At 45.7% G+C, this 20686-nt stretch overlaps 1 protein-coding gene across 15 annotated transcripts in view; it reads left to right on the top strand.

Annotated features, from left to right (window-relative positions):
- LOC119964697 (phosphodiesterase 4D interacting protein) overlaps positions 1 to 20686 on the top strand; it is a 695800-nt gene that overhangs the window by 550124 nt on the left and 124990 nt on the right. For all 15 annotated transcript variants that reach the window (XM_038794557.1, XM_038794548.1, XM_038794556.1 and 12 more), the window contains 3 exons: positions 369 to 885; positions 11396 to 11631; positions 14003 to 14054. In XM_038794557.1, the coding sequence (XP_038650485.1) occupies positions 369 to 885; positions 11396 to 11631; positions 14003 to 14054 (805 nt within the window). The remainder of the gene's footprint in view (positions 1 to 368; positions 886 to 11395; positions 11632 to 14002; positions 14055 to 20686) is intronic.

The following is a 20686-nucleotide window of genomic DNA, read 5'->3' as shown; positions in this document are numbered from 1 at the left end:
CGTTTATTATATTTCTGCTTAGTTTATTCTCATTATATATTTTTTTCCTTTTTATCAACTTTTAGATGTCCCTGTGCTGGTTTCTAAAACACTCCCACCCTCAGTCTTGGTACTGTTCTCTGCAAAACGAAAACTCAGGTGTGATGCCTCCAGTGTTTGAGCAGTCTGTCAAGTTTATTGTCCAATCCCACATGTAGCAGATGGGTTCTTGGGCAAATTTACTGGAGGATGGGCAAGATTATCTCCCAGCAGTCAAGAGAGAGAAAATTGTAGGAAAAGAAGAAAGTCAGTATTCAAAAAGGAATTAGGAATTATCAGTTTGCAATGGAAAAAATTAATTTTGTTCAATGTTTTATTTCCTTATTCAGAATACGGTGACGCTGATTTACACCTGTACCCATGCTACAAGGAGAACATGATCCAGCGACATTCTTCCCTAGAGGACCCAGGCTCCTCAACCCCCAACCCTGCGCTTTCAATCAAGCCCTGCCTCAGGAAGGGGCTCGCATTTAAAAATGATGGGAAATCTATTGACATTGCAATGCTACAACAACATGTCAGTGAACTCAAAGAACAACTGACCGAATCAGACAAGATCATCCGCAGCCTGCAGTCTCGTATCAGCACCTTTTCCACAACCAGCGATTATGCCTCCAGTCTAGAGAGGCCACATAACACAGCTCTAGGTGACATATTTGAAGCTTTACAGTTTGATGAGCTGGATGATGACGATGACGTCTGGCAGTCCGATGGAGGTGACCGTTGCCAAGCAACACAGTCCAACACAGAAATAAAGAAGCTAATTCACAGGGTCACCACGCTGGAATCACAGCTAAAGAGTGCTAAAATGACAGGTCCTTCATCTAAAGGTGCCTCCTGGTCAGGGTAAATATATCAAATCATTATTTTATTTAACTGTTGATCTTTTTTCTCTCCCTCGGTAATGTAAGTCCTCCTGAAGACAGTTATGCCTGCTGGATGTGGTGCCTCAGGCACTAGTAGTTATCCAGCACCTCCTCCTAGTGGCCCTCTTTTTAGTGAGCTTGAATTAAGAGTACTGAATTTTACTTTGTTTTGACAGATGGCAGCCATTACTGTTGAATCTGATCTTGTTCTTTCTTGGGTCGTGCACTTTCAATAATGGCTATTGGATAGCGATAATTGTGTATTTTAGTTCATTTTTTTGGGTTGTAGGCTTCGCTGGCTAGGCCCATAGTCTTTGCAGCATCCAGTGCTTTCAGCTGTTTCATGATATCATGTGGGTGAATTGAATTGGCTAAAGATTGACATCTGTGATGCTGGGTACCTCTGGAGGAGATCGAGATGGATCATCCACTCGACACTTCTGGCTGAAGATTATTGCAAATGCTTCAGCCTTGTCTTTTGCACAGATGCGCTGGGCTCCTCCATCATTGAGGATGGGGATATTTGTGGAGCCTCCTCCTCCAGTGAGTTGTTTAATTCCACCACCATTCACAATTGGATGTGGAAGGATGGATGGCACAGCACGGTGGCACAATGGTTAGCACTGCACCCTTAAATCTCCAGGGACCCGGGTTCAATTCCAACCTCGGATGACTGTGGAGTTTGCACTTTCTCCCTGTGTCTGCATGGGTTTCCTCCGGGTGCTCCAGTTTCCTCCCACAGTCCAAAGATGTGCAGGTTAGGTGGATTGGCCATGCTAAATTGCCCCTCGGTGTCCAAAAGGTTAAGTAAGGTTACTGAGTTATGGGGATAGGCTGGAGACGTGCTCTTTCCAAGGGCCGGTGCAGACTCAAAGGGCCGAATAGCCTCCTTCTGCATTGTAGGGATTCTGTGACTGCATGACTGCAGATTAGATCTGACCCGTTGGTTGTGGGATCGTTAGTTCAGTATATCACTTGCTGCTTATGTTGTTTAGTATGCAAGTAGTCATGTGTTGTATCTTTACCAGATTGACACCTCATTTTCGGAATGCTTGGTGCTGCTCCTGGCACGCCCTTCTGCACTATTCATTGAACCAGGGTTGATCCCCTAGATTGATGGTACTGGTAGAGTGGGGGATATGCCAGGCCATGAGGTTTCAGGTTGTGCCTGAGTACAATTCTGCTGCTGCTGATGGCCACGGCGCATCATGGATGCCCAGTCTTGAGTTGTTAGGTCTGTTCTGAATCTATCCCATTTAGCATGATTGTAGTGCCACACAACACAATGGATGGATCCTCAATGTGAAGACAGGACTTCATCTCCACAAGGACTGTGTGGTGGTCACTCCTACCAGTACTATCATGGACCTATGTATCGGCAGTAGGCAGGTTGATGCTGATGAGGACTAGTATGATTTTCCCTCTTGTTGTTTCCCTCACCACCCGTCGCTGACCTAGTTCTGTCCTTTAGGTGCTGCCTAAGGAGCCTTTGTGAGTTCCTGCAATGCATCTTGTCGCACTCGGCCAGCTCAGTCAGGAGTGGTGCTACTGGCTGACTTCAGGTGACGGGATGTGCTGAGTAGTCGCACATCAGGTGGCTCTCCTCCAGAACACAACAAAATAGGCTCTTTTGGCTGAATTTAGCCTGAATATTCGGACTCATTCATCTCAACTATAAAAATAAGGAAGAAGAAAAGTATGCCAGGAAGCAGTCGCTCAAGATCCACAGGGAAGCCAGAAACGGTGGAAAAGGACAAGAGCAACAAGCGAGCAAGACGGCAGACCCACGAGACGAGGGGTCCCCGGCCACACCCAAGAGAGGGAGACTGGCGACTCAGTCGGAGGGCTCCGCCCCCCCGCCCACCCACTCTGGAGATGGATGGAAGACGTTCCTAACTAAGGAACTGACCGCAATGAAAGATGAGATTAATGTGGAGATCCGGGTGGCAGTGGTAAAGGCACTGGCCATCATGCAGACGATGTCTGATGGGAAAGAAGCTGGAGGCACAGGGAAGAATGACCCAAGAGCTCGAAAAGGCATCGACTGACCAGAGTGAATGAATCATCACCCTGGAGGTAGAGATAAAAAGGTTGGTGGTGACCCAAGAGAGCCTGAGGACCAAGATAACCGATCCAGATGACAGAATATATGAATAGTTGGCCTGACTGAGGGGACAGCAACGCAACTGACAATGTGGCCCAGATGCTGGGCAACTTGGTTGGAAGGGACAGCTTCCCCAAGCCACAGGAGATCAACAGGGTACACATGTCGCTCCGACCAAAGCCCAACGCCGGGGAGCAACCGAGGGCGACAGTAGCCAAGCTGCAGAGGTACCAGGATCAGGAGAGGATCTTGCGCTGGTCTCGGCAGACCAAAGCAAGCAGTTGGGAAGGACACAGAATTAGGGTGTATCAGGACATTGGAATGGCCCTGGCAAAATGCAGGGCTGAGTTCAACCATGCGAAGTGGGCCCTGTACAAGAACAGTGTGAAATTCGGGATGTTGTTCCCAGCCAAGCTCTGGGTGACCGGAATAAGGAACGTTATTTCACCACCCCGGCAGAGGTGGACGAGTTTGTGCATGTGAACGGCCTGGACAAAGGGCAAACAAGGTAGCGGTAAGGAAGACGAATAGTGATGGACGTGGACAATTTTGCACAGGACCGCACTGCCTCGCTATGAGGAGAATAGATCATGGGAAAGGGCGAGGGCAGCAGAGTGCAGGAAAGGGTGAGGAGGAGACAGAGAGGACAGCAATGGAATGGGCATAGAAGGGGGTTAGAAAAACCCCGGGAAGAGTGCCACCACACGAGTGGGGAAAGCTAGCTCCAGGAAGCAGCAGAGAGAGGAGTGTCACGGCGCATCTCCCAGCGGAGAGAGAGCACCTGACGGGAGGGGAGGATCACGATTGGGGGGGGGGGGGGGGGAGGTAGGGGGCAAATAGAAAAGGGGCGGCACTCGGGGGATGGGGAGGGCAGAAAGGGAGGTAGAGGGGAGAATTGGGACTACGGGGGGGTACATAAGGAGAAGGAAGGGAAGTGCTCTAGACTGGCTTCAGTAGGTCGCGTTTCGGGATGATGGAGCAGGAGGCACCATAAGCAGCCATTTTGGAGGGTCCCTAAACAAAGGGAAACCCCGGAGCGCAGGGGCTCGGCCTCATGGTGAGAACCGACCACGGCCATTTTGGACGGTCCCCTAACAAAGGGAAACCCTAGAGTGCAGGGGCGCATCCACCAGGTAAGTATGGTTGATCCCGCAGGAAGGGGGGGGGACAGAAACCCCCCACCAGGATTATCACCTGGAATGTTAGGGGACTTGACGGCCCAGTGAAAAGATCTAGAGTCTTCACCCACCTGAAAAGTGTGAAAGCCGATGTAGATGTCCTCCAAGAGATGCACTTGAGGGAGAAGGACTGACTATGGGTAAGGAAGGGCTGGGTGGAACAGACCTACCATTCCTGCTATGGTACAAGGGTATGGGGTAGCTATTTTGATAAGCAAGAGGACGGTATTTATGGCGACAAAGATGATCAAGGACCAAGGGGGCCGGTACGTCATGGTCAGCAGTGTCCTAGACGGGGCACCAGTCGTCCTGGTAAACGTGTACGCGCCCAACTGGGATGACACGGAATTCATAAAGAAGACCATGGCAGAAATCCCCAACATAGACACGCATCGACTGATTATGGGGGGGACCTTTAACTGTGTACAGGACCCACTGACGGACATATAAAACCCAGAACGGGGGAAATGATCGGCTTGTCTAGGGAATTGGGAACATTTGTGGAACTGGGAATGTTTATGGAACAGATGGTGGCAGTGGACCCATGACAGTTCCTGCACCCAGGTGAGAAGGAATTTTCATTCTTCTCACCAATACACAAGGTCTACATCTGCAACGATTTCTTTGTAGTGGGGAAATCGGTGCTTCCAGAAATAGTCAAAGCAATCGTAATCTCCAACCACGCTCCACATTACATGGATGTGAGGTTGGAGACGGGCCGTGATCAAAGCCCCACATGGAGATTGGACACGGCCCTCTTGTCCAATAAGATCTTCTGCCAGATAACATCACAGGCCATAGGCAAACAAACGGAAAGGGGAAGTCTTGCCTTCCACGTTCTGAGAGGCACTGAAGGCTGTGATTAGGGGAGAAATCATAGCCTACAAGGTACACAGAGGTAGGGAAGAGAGGGCGGCTAGGCAATAACTGAACATCTCCAAACTGGAGCTCGACAGAAGATACTCCAGTGCACCAGCTCTGCCAGGCACGGGGGACCTTGTATGAGCAGAGAGAGAAGGCTAGCCATCTGCTGGCTCACCAGCTCAGAAAGCAGGCAACCACAGGGGAAATAGCACAGGTGAAAGATTGTGACTCGGGGATGAAACAGTTTCTTGACGGACTGGACATGCCAGTCATATTGTAATAGACGGGGGGGAGCTGGAAACACCACTAGGACTGGGAGAGGTCATGGAGAGCATCAACTCTATGCAGGCGGGGAAGGCTTTGAGACCCGATGGGTTCCTAGTGGACTTCTACAAAGGTCTGCACCAGCTCTTGCCCCACACCTGTGGGAGATGTTAGCAGACTCACTAGCAAGGGGCAGCCTGTCTCCAATGCTTACACAGGTCACCATATTGCTGATACCCAAAAAACACAAAGACCCAATGGATTGCAGAGCATACATTTTGCTGCTCAATGTGGACGTAAAAATACTCGCAAAGTCCTGGCTGAGAGACGGGAGAACTTGGTACCAGAGGTGGTTGTGGAGGATGAGACGGGCTTTGTTAAGGGCAGACAGCTAACGGAACATCAGACGGCTGCTGAATGTGAGACTGACCCCATCCGGGGAGCGAATACTGGAGACGATGGTCTCCGTGGATGCAGAAAAAGCCTTCGACGGAGTCGAGTGGAAGTACCCCATTGAGGTACTGAAGCAGTTTGGGCTGGGGACAGGGTTCACCTCACGGGGTGAAACTCCTGTACAATCCCCAAGGCGAACATTCGGACCAACACCACCAGCTCTTAATACTTCCAGTTGCAGAGTCACAAGGAAGGAATGCCCACTGTCCCCACTCCTGTTTGCCCTGGCAATTGAGCCGCTGACAATTGCCCTTCGAGATGCAGGAGACTGGAGGGGAATCTGAATAGGAAACGGAGAGCAGAGTCTCATTCTATGCAAATGACCTACTCCTCTACAGACCCGCAGAACGGCATGAACAAAATCACAAAGCTTCTGGGAGAGATCGGGGCCTTCTCGTCTACAAACTCAACCTGGGCAAAAGCAAAGTTTTCCCGGTGAGCCTTGAGGAGGAGGGGCAGAGGTGGAGGGCCTACCATTTAAAATAGCCCAAAACAAATTCCGCTACTTGGGAATACAGATTGGGCATGGATACACAAGTGGAATCTGACCAGTCTGGTGGAGGAAATTAAAAAGGGCCTACAGAGATGGGATACACTCCCACTTTCCCTGGTGGGGAGGGTGCAGATGATCAAGATGAATGTACTGCCCAGACTCCTCTTCCGGTTCAGATCCATACCAATATACATCCCCAAGGCCCTTTTCCAAGCAATTGACAAAATGATTACGGCATTTGTGTGTCTGTGGGGGAGGGGGGTGCGGGGGAGAATCCAAGAATCCCTAAAACAACGGAGAAGCATGGGAGGCCTGGCCTTCCTGAACTTGCAATACTACCACTGGGCAGCTGTTGCTGAGAGAGTGAGAGGATCGGTGAAGGAACCAAAACCGGAATGGGTGAGGATGGAGTCCTCCTCCACAGGAATGACCCTCCAGGCCTTCACCATGACAGCACTCCCATCCCCACTTGCAAAACATTCAACCAGCCAGTGGTAGTAGCAACACTGAGAATCTAGAACCAGATGAAATAGCACTTTGGTCTAACTGAGGTGTCCACCATGACCCCCATCTGTGGCAACCACGGGTTTCTACCAGCCATGCTAGAGGGGAGATAGGATGAGGGGGACAGTGACGGCTAGGAACTTTTACACAGGGTACAGACTGACGACCCTCGAAGAGCTGACGGACCTACCGAATAGACAGGAACTCCGGCATCTGCAAATCAAAAACCTTCTCCACAAGGAGGTGACAAAGTATATCCAAGGGTCCTGAGAGACACCAGGTTGGAGGAGTTACTGGACACAGGCAGTCTGGGAAAGGGGAACTGCGGGGACATATACGGGCGACTTTTAGAAAGGACATACTCCTCACCGAACGAAACAAGGGAAAAAATGGGGGGAAAGAGCTAGGGACGGATGTCGGATTGGGGATTCTGGAGCGAAGCACTGAACAGGGCCAACCCCACCTCCTCCTGTGCAAGGCTAAGCCTCATGCAGCCAAAATTGGTGCACAGAGCCACCTGACAAGAACCCGAATGAGCAGGTTCCTCCCGGAGGTGGAAGTCAAATGTGAACGGTGCCAACTACGCCCACACATTCTGGGCCTGCGCCAGACTTGTCGGGTTCTGGGCAGCCTTCTTCGAGGCAATGTCCAAGATTGTGGTGGTGAGGGTGGAGCGGTGTCCAAGAATGGCAGTCTTCGGGGTATCGGACCAGCCAGAGCTTCATATGGGGAAGAGAGTTGATGCCCTTGCCTTTGCTTCCCTAATTGTCCGCCGGAGAATTCTGCTTGGCTGGCAATCAGCAGCACCCCACACAACTGCAGACTGGCTGTCAGACCTATTGGAATTTCTCCAGCGGGAGAAGATCAAGAACACACCATCCGAGGGTCTGAAGGTGGCATCCACAAAGCATGGGGGCCATTCACTTACCTGTTCCAAGACCTACTCAAAGCCAACAACTGTTAGAACAGGGATGGGGGGGGGGGGGGGGGGGGGGGGTGGAAGAGACCGCGGGAGCCACCGGGACCACAGAATTCAGGCAGGTATAAGAGTCGGTGGGGACAATAGAGGGGGGGGCAGAGAGAGACCGGAGGAAACCACCAAGGGGAAGGCTAGAGAGAGACCGACAGGGGGACCAGAGGGCCGAACACAAGGCCACACGAAAAAGAACCCCCAAAAGACAAGCAGACAACAGGAGGGGAAGGGAGGGGAGGCCAAGCGACAGGGAGGGGGAAGGGCAGAAGGATGGCACTTGTGCACAGACAAACACCGAACAACCACCCATAGTGAAATAAAGGGCCTAGGATAAGTAGGATAAGACCCGGAAACATCAGAAGAGAGCGAGGGGGGCAAGGGCAAAGGCAAAGGGGAAGTGGGGGTCGGGGGTTGCCGAAAAGGAGCAACATGTAAACTGTAACTATTTCATCTATTTTTATGCAGTGTTAAAATGTAAACTTTAATCAATATTTCTAAAGAAAAGTGGTACTACCAAGCCGTTCTTGGTGATAGACATTGAAGTCCCCTACCCAGAGTACATTCTGTGTCATTGCCACCTTCAGTGCTTCCTCCATCCACCCTCAGCTGATGAATCCACTTGGATTGCTCTGGATCTGGAGTCACATGTAGACCAGGCAGGATGGTAGATTTTCTTCCCTGAAGGACATTGGTGAACCGGCTGAGTGTTTTACGACAATCAACAATGGTCACCATTAGATTTTTTTAGATATTTGTTGGATTCAATTTCCATCACCTGCCGTGGCGGGATTGTGAATCCGGTCCCCAGAGCATTATCTTGGTTCTCTGGATGTCCAGTCCAGCGATGATACCACTACATCACTGCCTCCCCCATTTGAGGCCTGGCTAATTGCTACTCTTAACCTGGGATAGCTGAGAGTGTAGCAATTCTGAGCTGCTGTGACCCAGGTTGAACACAATATATACCATGGATAATTTACGAATTTGGATAACATTCTGCAATTGGGGTCATTCATTGAGAATTATGTTCTTTTCTGCCCTTCACTATTTTCCATCCATTAAAATCAAAATGAGTGAATTAAATCTATAGACCTTTCTGAACTGGAAGGTTTAGACTACTTTATGCAACAAGTATTCAAAACTGAGTTGTTGCTTTCGACCCTTGTTCGTCATGGCATTCCGAACTCTGGAGAGAATAATCTCGCCACATAGATGCCAGAGTTAGCTTCTGGTCAGATGGAAGGGGAAGCTGATGTGTTACCCAAGCTGGAATGTTTCTCTATATTTTCGATCCAACCTATTAAGTACATGCTTTAATCTTTCAATAGTGCAATGGAAACCTGGTTAAAACAATTACTTGTCTGTGAATGGCATTGGAGGCTGGTTTCATGTCCTTGGGATTTTCAGTTAATTCGCACATTGCACTAGAATAAAAAAAACTTAATTACTTTAACATGATTCTCAAAAACATCTCAAAGCACTATGCTTTCAAGACAGTGTTGCCAACTATTTTTCGCACAAGCTCCCATTGAGTTGAATGGCCAGTGAACTTATTTCTGATGCTATTAGTTGAGGGAGGAATGCCATTCAGTGACATTTATTCGTATGTAAGGAGCAAGAGGGTAACTAGAGAAAGGATTGGCCCACTCAAAGACAAAAGAGGGAATTTATGCGTGGACTCAGAGGAAATGGGTGAGATTCTTAATGAGTACTTTGCATCGGTATTCACAAAGGAGAGGGACAAGACGGATGTTGAGGCTAGGGATGGATGTTTAAATACTCTAGATCAAGTTGTCATACGGAAGGGGGAAATTTTGAGTATTCTAAAAGACATTAAGGTGGACAAGTCCCCAGGACCGGGTGGGATTTATCCCAGGTTACTGAGGGAAGCGAGGGTTGAAATAGCTGGGGCCTTAACAGACATCTTTGCAGCATCCTTGAGCACGGGTGAGGTCCCGGAGGACTGGAGAATTGCTAATGTTTTCCCTTTGTTTAAGAAGGGTAGCAGGGATAATCCAGGGAATTATAGACCTGTGAGCTTGACGTCAGTGGTAGGCAAACTGTTGGAGAAGATACTGAGGGATAGGATCTATTCACATCTGGAAGAAAATAGACTTATCAGTGATAGGCAGCATGGTTTTGTGCAGGGAAGGTCATGTCTTACAAACAATAGAATTCTTTGAGGAAGTGACAAAGTTAATTAATTAGGGAAGGGCTGTAGATGTCGTATACATGGACTTTAGTAAGGCGTTTGATAAGGTTTCCCATGGCAGGTTGATGGAAAAAGTGAAGCCATATGGGGTTCAGGGTGTACTAGCTAGATAGATAAAGAACTGGCTGGGCAACAGGAGACAGAGAGTAGTGGTGGAAGGGAGTGTCTCAAAATGGAGAAGGGTGACTAGTGGTGTTCCACAGGGATCCGTGCTCGGACCACTGCTGTTTGTGATCTACATAAATGACCTGGAGGAAGGTATAGGTGGTCTGATTAGCAAGTTTGCAGATAATACTAAGATTGGTGGAGTTGCAGATAGCGAGGAGGACTGTCAGAGAATACAACAAAATATAGATAGATTGGAGAGTTGGGCAGAGAAATGGCAGATGGAGTTCAATCCAGGCAAATGCGAGGTGATGCATTTTGGAAGATCAAATTCAAGAGCGGACCATATGGTCAATGGAAGGGTCTTGCGGAAAATTGATGTACAGAGAGATCTGGGAGTTCAGATCCATTGTACCCTGAAGGTGGCAACGCAGGTTGAGAGAGTGGTCAAGAAGGCATACAGCATGCTTGCCTTCATCGGACGGGGATTGAGTACAAGAGTCGGCAGGTCATGTTACAGTTGTATAGGACTTTGGTTCGGCCACATTTGGAATACCGCGTGCAGTTCTGATCGCCACATTACCAGAAGGATGTGGATGCTTTGGAGAGGGTGCAGAGGAGGTTCACCAGGATGTTGCCTGGTATGGAGGGTGCTAGCTATGAAGAAAGGTTGAGTAGATTAGGATTGTTTTCGTTGGAAAGACGGAGGTTGAGGGGGGACCTGATTGAGGTCTACAAAATTATGAGAGGTATGGACAGGGTGGCTAGCAACAAGCATTTCCCAAGAGTGGGGGTGTCAGTTACAAGGGGTCACGATTTCAAGGTGAGAGGGGGAAAGTTTAAGGGAGATGTGCGTGGAAAGTTTTTTACGCAGAGGGTGGTGGGTGCCTGGAACGCTTTACCAGCGGAGGTGGTAGAGGCGGGCACGATAGCATTGTTTAAGAGGCATCTAGACAGGTATATGAACGGGCGGGAACAGAGGGAAGTAGACCTTGGAAAATAGGAGACAGGTTTAGATAACGGACCTGGATCGGCGCAGGTTGGGAGGGCCAAAGGGCCTGTTCCTGTGCTGTAATTTTCTTTGTTCTTTGTTCAGTGTACTCAATTTTGTTATGAGATCTTTAGTGTGCATCTAAACAGACAGAGACACTCAGAATATGGCACCTGTGACATTACAACACATTTTCAGTATTCCACTGAAGTGTAATTCTAGATCTATGTACTCAAGTCTTTGAATCGGCCTGAACCCACAAACCTATCAAACCATATTTATTTACTTTCCTTCTCGTACGCTTTCCTTCTATTTTCTCTTCATTGAATGATCCCGTTTTGCATTCCAGGAAATATGACTGCTTAATCCAGGCCCAGGCACGGGAGCTCTCCCACCTCCGTCAGAAGATGCGTGATGGCCGGAGTATCTGCCACATTCTGAAACAACATCTGGGAGATACCACCAAGTCCTTTGAGGAGTTGCTCAGAGCAAATGATGTTGATTACTATATGGGACAGAGCTTCCGAGATCAGCTGGCACAAGGGAGCCAATTGGCTGAGAGGATCACTCACAAGCTGACTGGTCGTAAGTTGGTTCTTACTTCTCTTGAACTGGTATTGTTCTATCTCAAGCATCTCTCTATTCTAATCCCATTTTCCAGCACTTGGTCCATAGGTTTGAATGCTATATTGTTTCAAATACTCATCTAAATGTGAGGGCTCCTGCCTCTACCACCCTTTTTCAGGCAGCGAGTTCCAGATTTCCACCACCTCCTGGATGAAAGGCTTCCTCACATCCCCTCTAAATCTCCTGCCCCTTGCCTTAAATCTATGTCCCCTCTACCACGGGGAAACGTTTCTTCCTATCAATCTACCCTACCTATGTCCCTCATCATTTTGTACACCTCGGTTAGGTCCCCCTCAGGCCTAACCAGCCTCTCTTGAGAGCTGAAATGCTCCAGCTCAGGCAACATCCCGGTGAATCTCCTCTTCACCCCTTCAATCACATCCTTCCTATAATGCAGCGACCAGAACTGCACGCAGTGCTCTAGCTATGATCTAACAAGCATTTTATATAGCTCCATCATGACCTCCCTGCTATTATATTCTATGCCTCGGCTAATAAAGGCAAGTATCCCATATGCCTTCTTAACCAAAAACAGAAAATGCTGGTAAATCTCTTTGCCAGAGTCATCCACTCAAAATGGTAACTCTGTTCTCTCTCTCCACCAATGCTGTCAGAATGCTGAGATTTTCCAGCATTTTCTGTTTTTGCTTTAGATTCCAGAATCCACAGTAATTTGCTTTTTCCTTCTTAACCACCTTATTTACCTGCCTGTTGGCTTCAGGGATCTTTGGACATGCCTCCCAGGTTCCCTTAGTCGTCTGTACTTCCTAAATCCCACCGTTCATTGTGTATTCCCTTCCTTATTAGTCCTCCCAAAACGTATCACCTCACACTTTTCAGGGTTAAATTCCATTTGCCACTCTTCTGTGCATCTGACCATCCCATCTATATTGTCCTGTAATCTAAGACATTCCTCCTCGCTATTTACCACACCACCAACTTTCGTGTCATCTGCAAACTTACTGATCATATTCCCTATATTTGTGTCTAGATTATTGATATACACTACAAACAGAAAGGGACCAGCACCAGTCCCTGCAGTACACAAGCTTCCAGTCATAAAATCAACCTTCGAACATCACCCTCTACCTCCTGCCACTAAGCCAATTTTGGGTCCAATTTGTCAAATTTCCCTGGATCCCATGGGCTCTGACCTTCCTGATCAACCTCCCATGTAGGACCTTATCAATTGCTTTACTGAAGTCCATATAGACCATATCAACTGTACTACCATCATCTACACACCTGGTCACCTCCACATTAAATTTAATCAAATTTGTTAGACCATCTCCCCCTGACAAGGCCATGCTGATTATCCTTGATTAATCCTTGCGCCCCCAAATTGAGATTAATTGTGTCCTCAGATTTTTTTTTTTCCCAATTCTTTCCCTACCACTGATGTTAGACTCACTGGCCGGTAATCACCTGGTTTTCTCCTACTTGCCTTCTTGAATAATGGTACCACATTAGCTGTCCTCCAGTCCTCTGGCACCTCAACCTGTTGCTAGAGAAGTCTTGAAAATTGGCACCACAGCCTCTGCAATCTCCTTCCTTGTTTCAGACAGCAGCCTGGAAAAATTTCACCTAGGCCTGGGAGTTTATCCACTTTTTAACGTGCTAAAATCGCTAACACCTCCTTCCTCTAAATTCTAATCTGTTTAATTTTATCACCGTCCTCCTCCCTACTTTCTGTACCTACATTGTCCTTCTCCATAGTTAGCACAGATGCAAAATACTAATTTAATTCCTCACCTGCATCTTTAAATTGTTGTATGGTACGTTACATAATGATCATGTCTATTTCTGTCAGAAAGTTAGTGAGGGTTCACCAATGGCTGAATGAGCAAATGTATTGCTTGGTACCTGAGCTATGAAATAAAAAAGGCTCAAACTCCTGTCCCTGTGTAACATTAGCCAATCTCAGTCAGGTTGACAATAGGGAAAAGAAGAAATAAATTGTATTTATATATTTTTGTGATCTCCATAGTGTTGCAAAACATTTTCCCACCCAATAAACATTCTTGTGGTTCTAATGTAGATAAATGTGGGTCTGATAATGAACAATGTGGTAAACAATCCAAAGATCAATTTGATCCAATGAGTTCTGCAGAAGGGTCATTTCGATCCAAAATGTTACCTCTGTTTCTCTCCACAGATGCTGCCAGACCTGCTGATTTAACCAGCATTTTCCCTATATTAACCAGCATATTTGATTAGCCGGCACCTCCCATTCCTGGAGCATGCCGGATAACTGAGATTGTCCAGTATTTGAAAACCATTTTGCTTAACTTTCTAGTGTTGTACTGTATTTCATTTTGTGGCTTTGCAGGAGACGCTTTGGACATCAGTGACAAAGGAGACCAGGAACTGCTTGTTGTCAGGTAAGACATTGACACTAAACAATTCACCTTCTGTGGAATTTCAAGTCAAAAATGTGAACAAGTTCCATCAGCTATTCAATGAGCAAGTTGATGTGATACCAGTGTACAACCCCTTAATATTTTGTCTGAAATTCTATTATTACTTTAACCAATTGGATTAACAATTTTCTTCCTGCTTCTACCTGAACTGTAGAAGAATGAATTTGAGACGAGCCCATTAAGTGATCATGTTCTATTTTCCCATGCTGTAATGTCAGTGACTATATTTGTAAGAAATTATTTGACCTGAAACACCTTGGTACCAGTTCACTGTGCTCCAGTTTTTGCTGATAGTGACTGATCATTTGACTACAACTACAGAGTGTAAGTGGCGGGAACGTTTGGGTGCAAATTGATGTGAATGATGTCTCGACCTGTATCCCTTTTGCACACAGGATTTGCATTGCATATTTTCCAAACTTTGTTCGATTCACCTCTGTAGAGTGTCAGCAGCAGGAATCCTTGATCTGTTGAAGCAAATCCAGGGAAACTCACTGCTTGGAATTTCAGAACCAATGTACATAGTCGATCCTTTTTAGAATACATCAAAACTTTAGAAGAGATCGCACAATTTACAGATGAAGGGAATAATATGTGGATTTTCAGAAAGTGTTTGATGAGGAGTCTGCCAGGAGGCTTGTTAGAAAATTCAAATATATGGTGTAAGAGGAAATATGTGTGGTAATGGGAAACAAAGGCTTGGGTTCATGGGTGTTGCTCAGATTGGCACGAGTTAGGAATGCGGTACCCTTAGTCTGAACTGGAAGTATACTGACCATTATATTGGTTCAGAGATTCTATTAACTTCTTCAGGCAGGTGCCACACATGGCATCCACCACCAAACTGATTTTACATTCCAGATGAAATATATCCCACAAGAGTGAGACAGACCTAGAGAAGAGAGAGGAAGAGTGAGACAGAAATAGGAGATTGGGCAGCTAGATGGACCAAGAGAATGTGATACAAAAAGACAACTGAGAAAAGAAACCAGATTGAAGGAAGAAATACAATTAATATAAATTGATGTAAAGACCAAAGTGAAAGCAAATGATAAGTAACTATCACACAAAAAGATAAAGAAAACACAATGGAATATTTTTCTGTTTTCTCTCTCCCTCCTTTCTTGAATAGTAGAGTTGCATTTGCTACCTTCTAATCCACTGGGCCACTCAGGTATCTAGGGAGTTTGGAAGATTGCAAATAATGCATCCAATATCTGTGCAGCCACTTCTGCTAGAACATTAGGATGGAGGTCATTAAGTGCAGGAAATGAATTGAAATGAAATGAAAATCGCTTATTGTCACGAGCAGACTTCAATGAAGTTACTGTGAAAAGCCCCTAGTCGCCCCATTCCCGCGCCTGTTCGGGGAGGCTGGTACGGGAATTGAACCGTGCTGCTGGCCTGCCTTGGTCTGCTTTAAAAGCCAGCGATTTAGCCCAGTGTGTTAAACCAGCCCCAGGAGGTTTGTCAGTCCCATTAATTTCTCCAGTACTTTGGTTTATTGATACTTATTATTATTTGAATTTCCTCACGCTAAATAGCCCTTTGGTTACCCTCTCTTTCTGGTATGTTTTTTGTGTCTTGAGCCTTTTACCAGCCTTTGGCTGCAGGTGGAATCAATTCCAATGCAACATTAACATTTTAGGCATATACCTAAAGGTAAATAAAACAGACTTGACGTGGGTCAAGGAGCAAGTGCGGTGCTATGAGCAGATAGTGCAATAGTGCAACTGTAGAAGAATTAATTTGAGACAAGCCCATTAAGTGATCGTGTTCTATTTTCCCATGCTGTAATGTCAGTGACTATATTTGTAAGAAATTATTTGACCTGAAACATCTTGGTATCAGTTCACTGTGCTCCAGTTTTTGCTGATAGTGGCTGATCCCTACTACTCCTAATACTCCCTAATACTCCTTATACACCTATGACTGTGCGGCCAAATTCCCCTCCAATTCGATTTTCAAATTTGCTGATGACACCACCGCAGTGGGTCGGATTTCAAACAATGACGAGACAGAGTACAGGAATGAGATAGAACATCTGGTGAACTGGTGCGACGACAACAATCTCTCTCTCAATGTCAACAAAACGAAGGAGATTGTCATCGACTTCAGGAAGCGTAGTGAAGAACATGCCCCTACGTCAATGGGAACGAAGTAGAAAGGGTCGAGAGTTTCAAGTTTTTAGGTGTACAGATCACCAACAGCCTGTCCTGGTCCCCCCATGCCGACACTATAGTTAAGAAAGCCCACCAACGACTACTTTCTCAGAAGACTAAGAAAATTTGGCATGTCAGCTATGACCCTCACCAACTTCTACAGATGCACCATAGAAAGCATTCTTTCTGGTTGTATCACAGCTTGGTATGGAGCCTGCTCTGCCCAAGACCGCAGGAAACTACAAAAGGTCGATAATGTAGCCCAGTCCATCACGCAAACCAGCCTCCCATCCATTGACTCTATCTATAATTCCCACTGCCTCAGAAAGGCAGCCAGCATAATTAAGGACCCCACGCTGCCCGGACATACTCTCTTCCACCTTCTTCCGTCAGGAAAAGGATACCAAAGTTTGAGGTCACATACCAACCGACTCAAGAACAGCTTCTTCCCTACTGCATTCTGACTTTTGAATGGATCTAACTTGTATTAAGTTGATCTTTTCTCTAGACCTTGCTATAACTGTAACATATTCTGCAGTCTCTCCTTCCTTCCCTATGTATGGTATGCATTGTTTGCACAGAATGCAAGAAACAATACTTTTCACTGTGTACTAATACATGTGACAATAATAAATCAAATCAAAATAAATGTTAGTTTAAAAATCCTCATTCCATTCAGTTAAAGACACAGTACACAGAAACAGAGTATATGAAATAAATTACAGTGTCACCATCATATTAAGGCATTGCCACATGCAGCATCATCAGATAGTGCAGTGTCACGAGGTCATGGTGTCTTCTGGATACAGTGCTACCAGGGTACATTATCATTCTCACAGTGTCACGAAGGTACAGTCTCGTAAGGATTCAGTATCATCAGAATACAGTGTCACCAGGGGTCAGAGACTGAGGGTGCAGTGCCATCATCATGCTGAATCAGCATCCACATAAAATCTTCAAAATCATGGGGCTAGGATTATTCCTCCTTTGTCTGCAGCAGTGTTTTTCAATTTTTTTTTCCGGGGACCCACTTTTACCAGCCGGCCGACCTTCGCAATCCTCGCCGGCCGACCTTCGCATCCCACGCCGGCCGACATTCGCCACCCACCATTTTCTCTTGCCTTTAATGCAAGGGGTGAGCCTGTTTGTTCCTCATTTACTTGTTTGCTGCTGACAAAATGGAGGATTCGCAATCATGCCCAAAGCACGTGACGTCGATGTTGGGGGGAGTGACCTGCTCTCTGCCTCCCCTCAGGCAGGAAGATTACAATGAATTTAAAAACAAAACCTCCTGCATCAGCGTGCTGACGTCAGGTGGAGGTGCTCTCGCATGGTTCTGCCCATGCGCACCGATGAGCGGGCACGAATGCGTAGTGCGCCCGCATGTTTTTATCTGGTCGCAGTTGTCATTTTCAAAGCCGCTCACAGCGAGCATTGTTAAAAGCCAGATGCTGCGGCTGTTGTGTGCGAATTTGCGTGATTGGGAACGCCGCGAGGGACGGCTCCACAACTCTCCCGACAACCACCCGCGGGTCGCGACCCCCACTTTGAAAATTCCTGATCTACAGCACTACTGCACTTGCACAATTCTCCCTCATGCTGTTTTCCAGAGACATACCTAAAGGTTGCTGATGGCAAGCTGGTCGGCCCAAATGGGTCACATCCTGAAACTAGCAAGCTGCCTCAGGATGCTAAACTGGCACGCAAAATTCACTGGAAATATGTTAATTGAGTCCTAGGAACAATTTGGAGGAACTGTGAAGCTTTACTGCTGGCGCATGGCCTATTTTGGGCCCAAAAAACAGACTCAGTCAATTTTCACTCTTAAATGTGATTTACACGGTTTTTCATCTCTTACCAATAGTATCATTTCATGGCTGATTTAAGATTACCCCTGGCTTTGTAAACTATGTAAATGAGGTTCAAACAGCAAATTGAATTGTTATTTGAGTCATTATCCAGAGCACATGGAATCAGTTAATTGGACAGACAAACAGCCATTGGGATGGGAGCAGGGCAGGAGTTGGAGAGCAAGATAAGGGAAAATTATTGTATGCATCGTGTTGTTACGATCCGAAATGCAGAATCAATAGTACATTCAAAAGAATAAATAGCCTGGACTATGGGAGAAGAGCAGGGTAATGGGACTCACTGGATGACTCTTCCAAAGCTCTTCAAACAGTTGTCAGAAACACAGTGAGCTGAATGACGCCTTGTGTACTGGATAATACTACGGTTAGCTCTTGAGATTCAGACAGGCCTTAAAACTGACAAAAACTGTCTCCATTATTAATTTGCAACCAGAACATCAACCAGTCTTACAGCACCTGTCATTGTTCTGACTTCTTAAACAATGAGTGAGCTGCTTTAGCCGCAAAAATTGCAATTATTTTCTTAACAGAAGCAAAGATACAGACAAGTTGTTTGAATAACCCTTCCATTTCCTTTGAACTCTGGAGACGGCAGAGCATTCTATGCAAATAACTAACATTTGCGAAGCTTCTGCCAGTATTTGAATAAATTACTGTCCGTTTTATCTCACTTGCCCAGACATCTAGGGATTTAAAAAAGTTGTTTTGTAATTTAGGAACATGGCTGAGGGGTCCGTGAAAGTGTGGCATAGTTAATCAAGAGCAGAGTTGTCCTTATCAGTTTATAAATGAGGATTAAATTGGAAATGCAAACTTGTTAGTTTTTTCATATCAAGAGGAAGTTGCCAGCTGCTACACTGGTCAACTGGTGTCATATTCAACTTGCAGATAGTCACCCAAACATCCCTGTTTAAATTTAAATTATTGATGAGCCAGATCAGGCATGAACTCTGAACCAGAGGCGGTTGGCCTAACTTTGCCTTGACGTGAAGAAGTGAGCAATTTTTCCTTTCTGTTGATACACCACATCATTACAGAATTTATTTTTTGAAAAGAAAGTAATCTCAAACAAAATCTTATTATGCAAAGTATGCTTTGACATAACCAAGATATTAGGGCAAATTAATTCTCTCAGGCATATGGCTGGTCTTGTGAGAATATACCGAGATATGGAGGGCAGAAATATCTAAGGTTTTCAAAAAAGTGTCAGCAATAATCAATCAATCAACTTAAAGTGACATTTACTGAATTTTTCAATGATATAAGCGTGCATGAGGGCAGCACGGTGGCGCAATGGTTAGCACTGCTGCCTCACGGCGCTGAGGTCCCTGGTTTGATCCTGGCTCTGGGTCACTGTCCGTGTGGAGTTTGCACATTCTCCTCGTGTTTGCATGGGTTTTGCCCCCCACAACCCAAAGATGTGCAGGGTAGGTGGATTGGCGACGCTAAATTGCCCCTCAATTGAAAAAAAATGAATTGGGTACTCTTAAATTTAAAAAAAATTTAAGTTTTTAAAAAAAGTTTAAAATAAATAAACGTGCGTTGAGAAATGGAAATAATGGAATTTGTAGGTGTCATTTAAGGCCCGATGGAACGAGTTTCAGTAATATTTTCTGAACCTAATATAGTTACTCTCCTTTATAGTTGCTCTCCGTTACGCTATCTTATGCCCCGTGAAACTCTGGGCTAATTTTTGTGGAACGTCCAACCAAATTCTGTGATCAGACAATTCTGCAACAAGTGTGGCCAGGATTACCACTGATGCCACATTCCATACAACAAATATTTCTTCAAAGGCTGTTTAAAAAAAGACAGTGCCACAGCACAAATTTAGAAAAATTTGAAAATCATCATGGAGGAGAATTTGGCAGATTTTAATTTTGTTTTGTTTGTGGCGAGAACTTAAAACATTGTCAAATTTCTCGATAAATGATCTAATTGGGTATTTCCAGCATTTCTGTTTTATGATCACCTTTATGATGCCATTGCATAAACGTTGAAAGTTTTCCTTTGAAATTTATATCTTTGCAAAGACTGTTTGGAAACAAATAATCCCCCCCCCCACCCCAAATCTTCTTTCCAGTCAATAATCTGCGTAACTTTTAAACCCAAGTAGTTACACCACAAAATTGATTTCTCTCAGCAGGAATAACTCCTCCATTCAGAAACTCTGGCAAAATCATAAAATCTTCTTTGAGAATATTTTCAGTATTTTGTTGGAGACCGCGAGCTTGGTGTATCTTTCTGATGCAGAGCAACTGGAGACAATCTCCTCATCTGTCTTAATATTTTCAATTTCAGTTATGACCTGCAGTATGACTTTCCACCTTGGTTTCTCAATTTAAATTATTATGCAGATGGTGCCCATTTTAATGGCTTGTTTTCTCACCAGAGTAAAATTATCTATGTATGGGTACATATTCCGTAGGATAAAAAAGTCATTTTGCCGTAAGACTCGATAAAACCGTTGGAAAATTGTACCAAATCCTGTGGGGAAATTTGGGTATTGCAAGCACACTGGCAACTATAAATCTCTCTTTAAAGATTGCAGCTGTCTTTT

Source organism: Scyliorhinus canicula, chromosome 4 (assembly GCF_902713615.1).
Source record: "Scyliorhinus canicula chromosome 4, sScyCan1.1, whole genome shotgun sequence".
Taxonomy (NCBI): Eukaryota; Metazoa; Chordata; class Chondrichthyes; order Carcharhiniformes; family Scyliorhinidae; genus Scyliorhinus; species Scyliorhinus canicula.
This window is presented reverse-complemented; position numbering and strand designations above follow the sequence as displayed.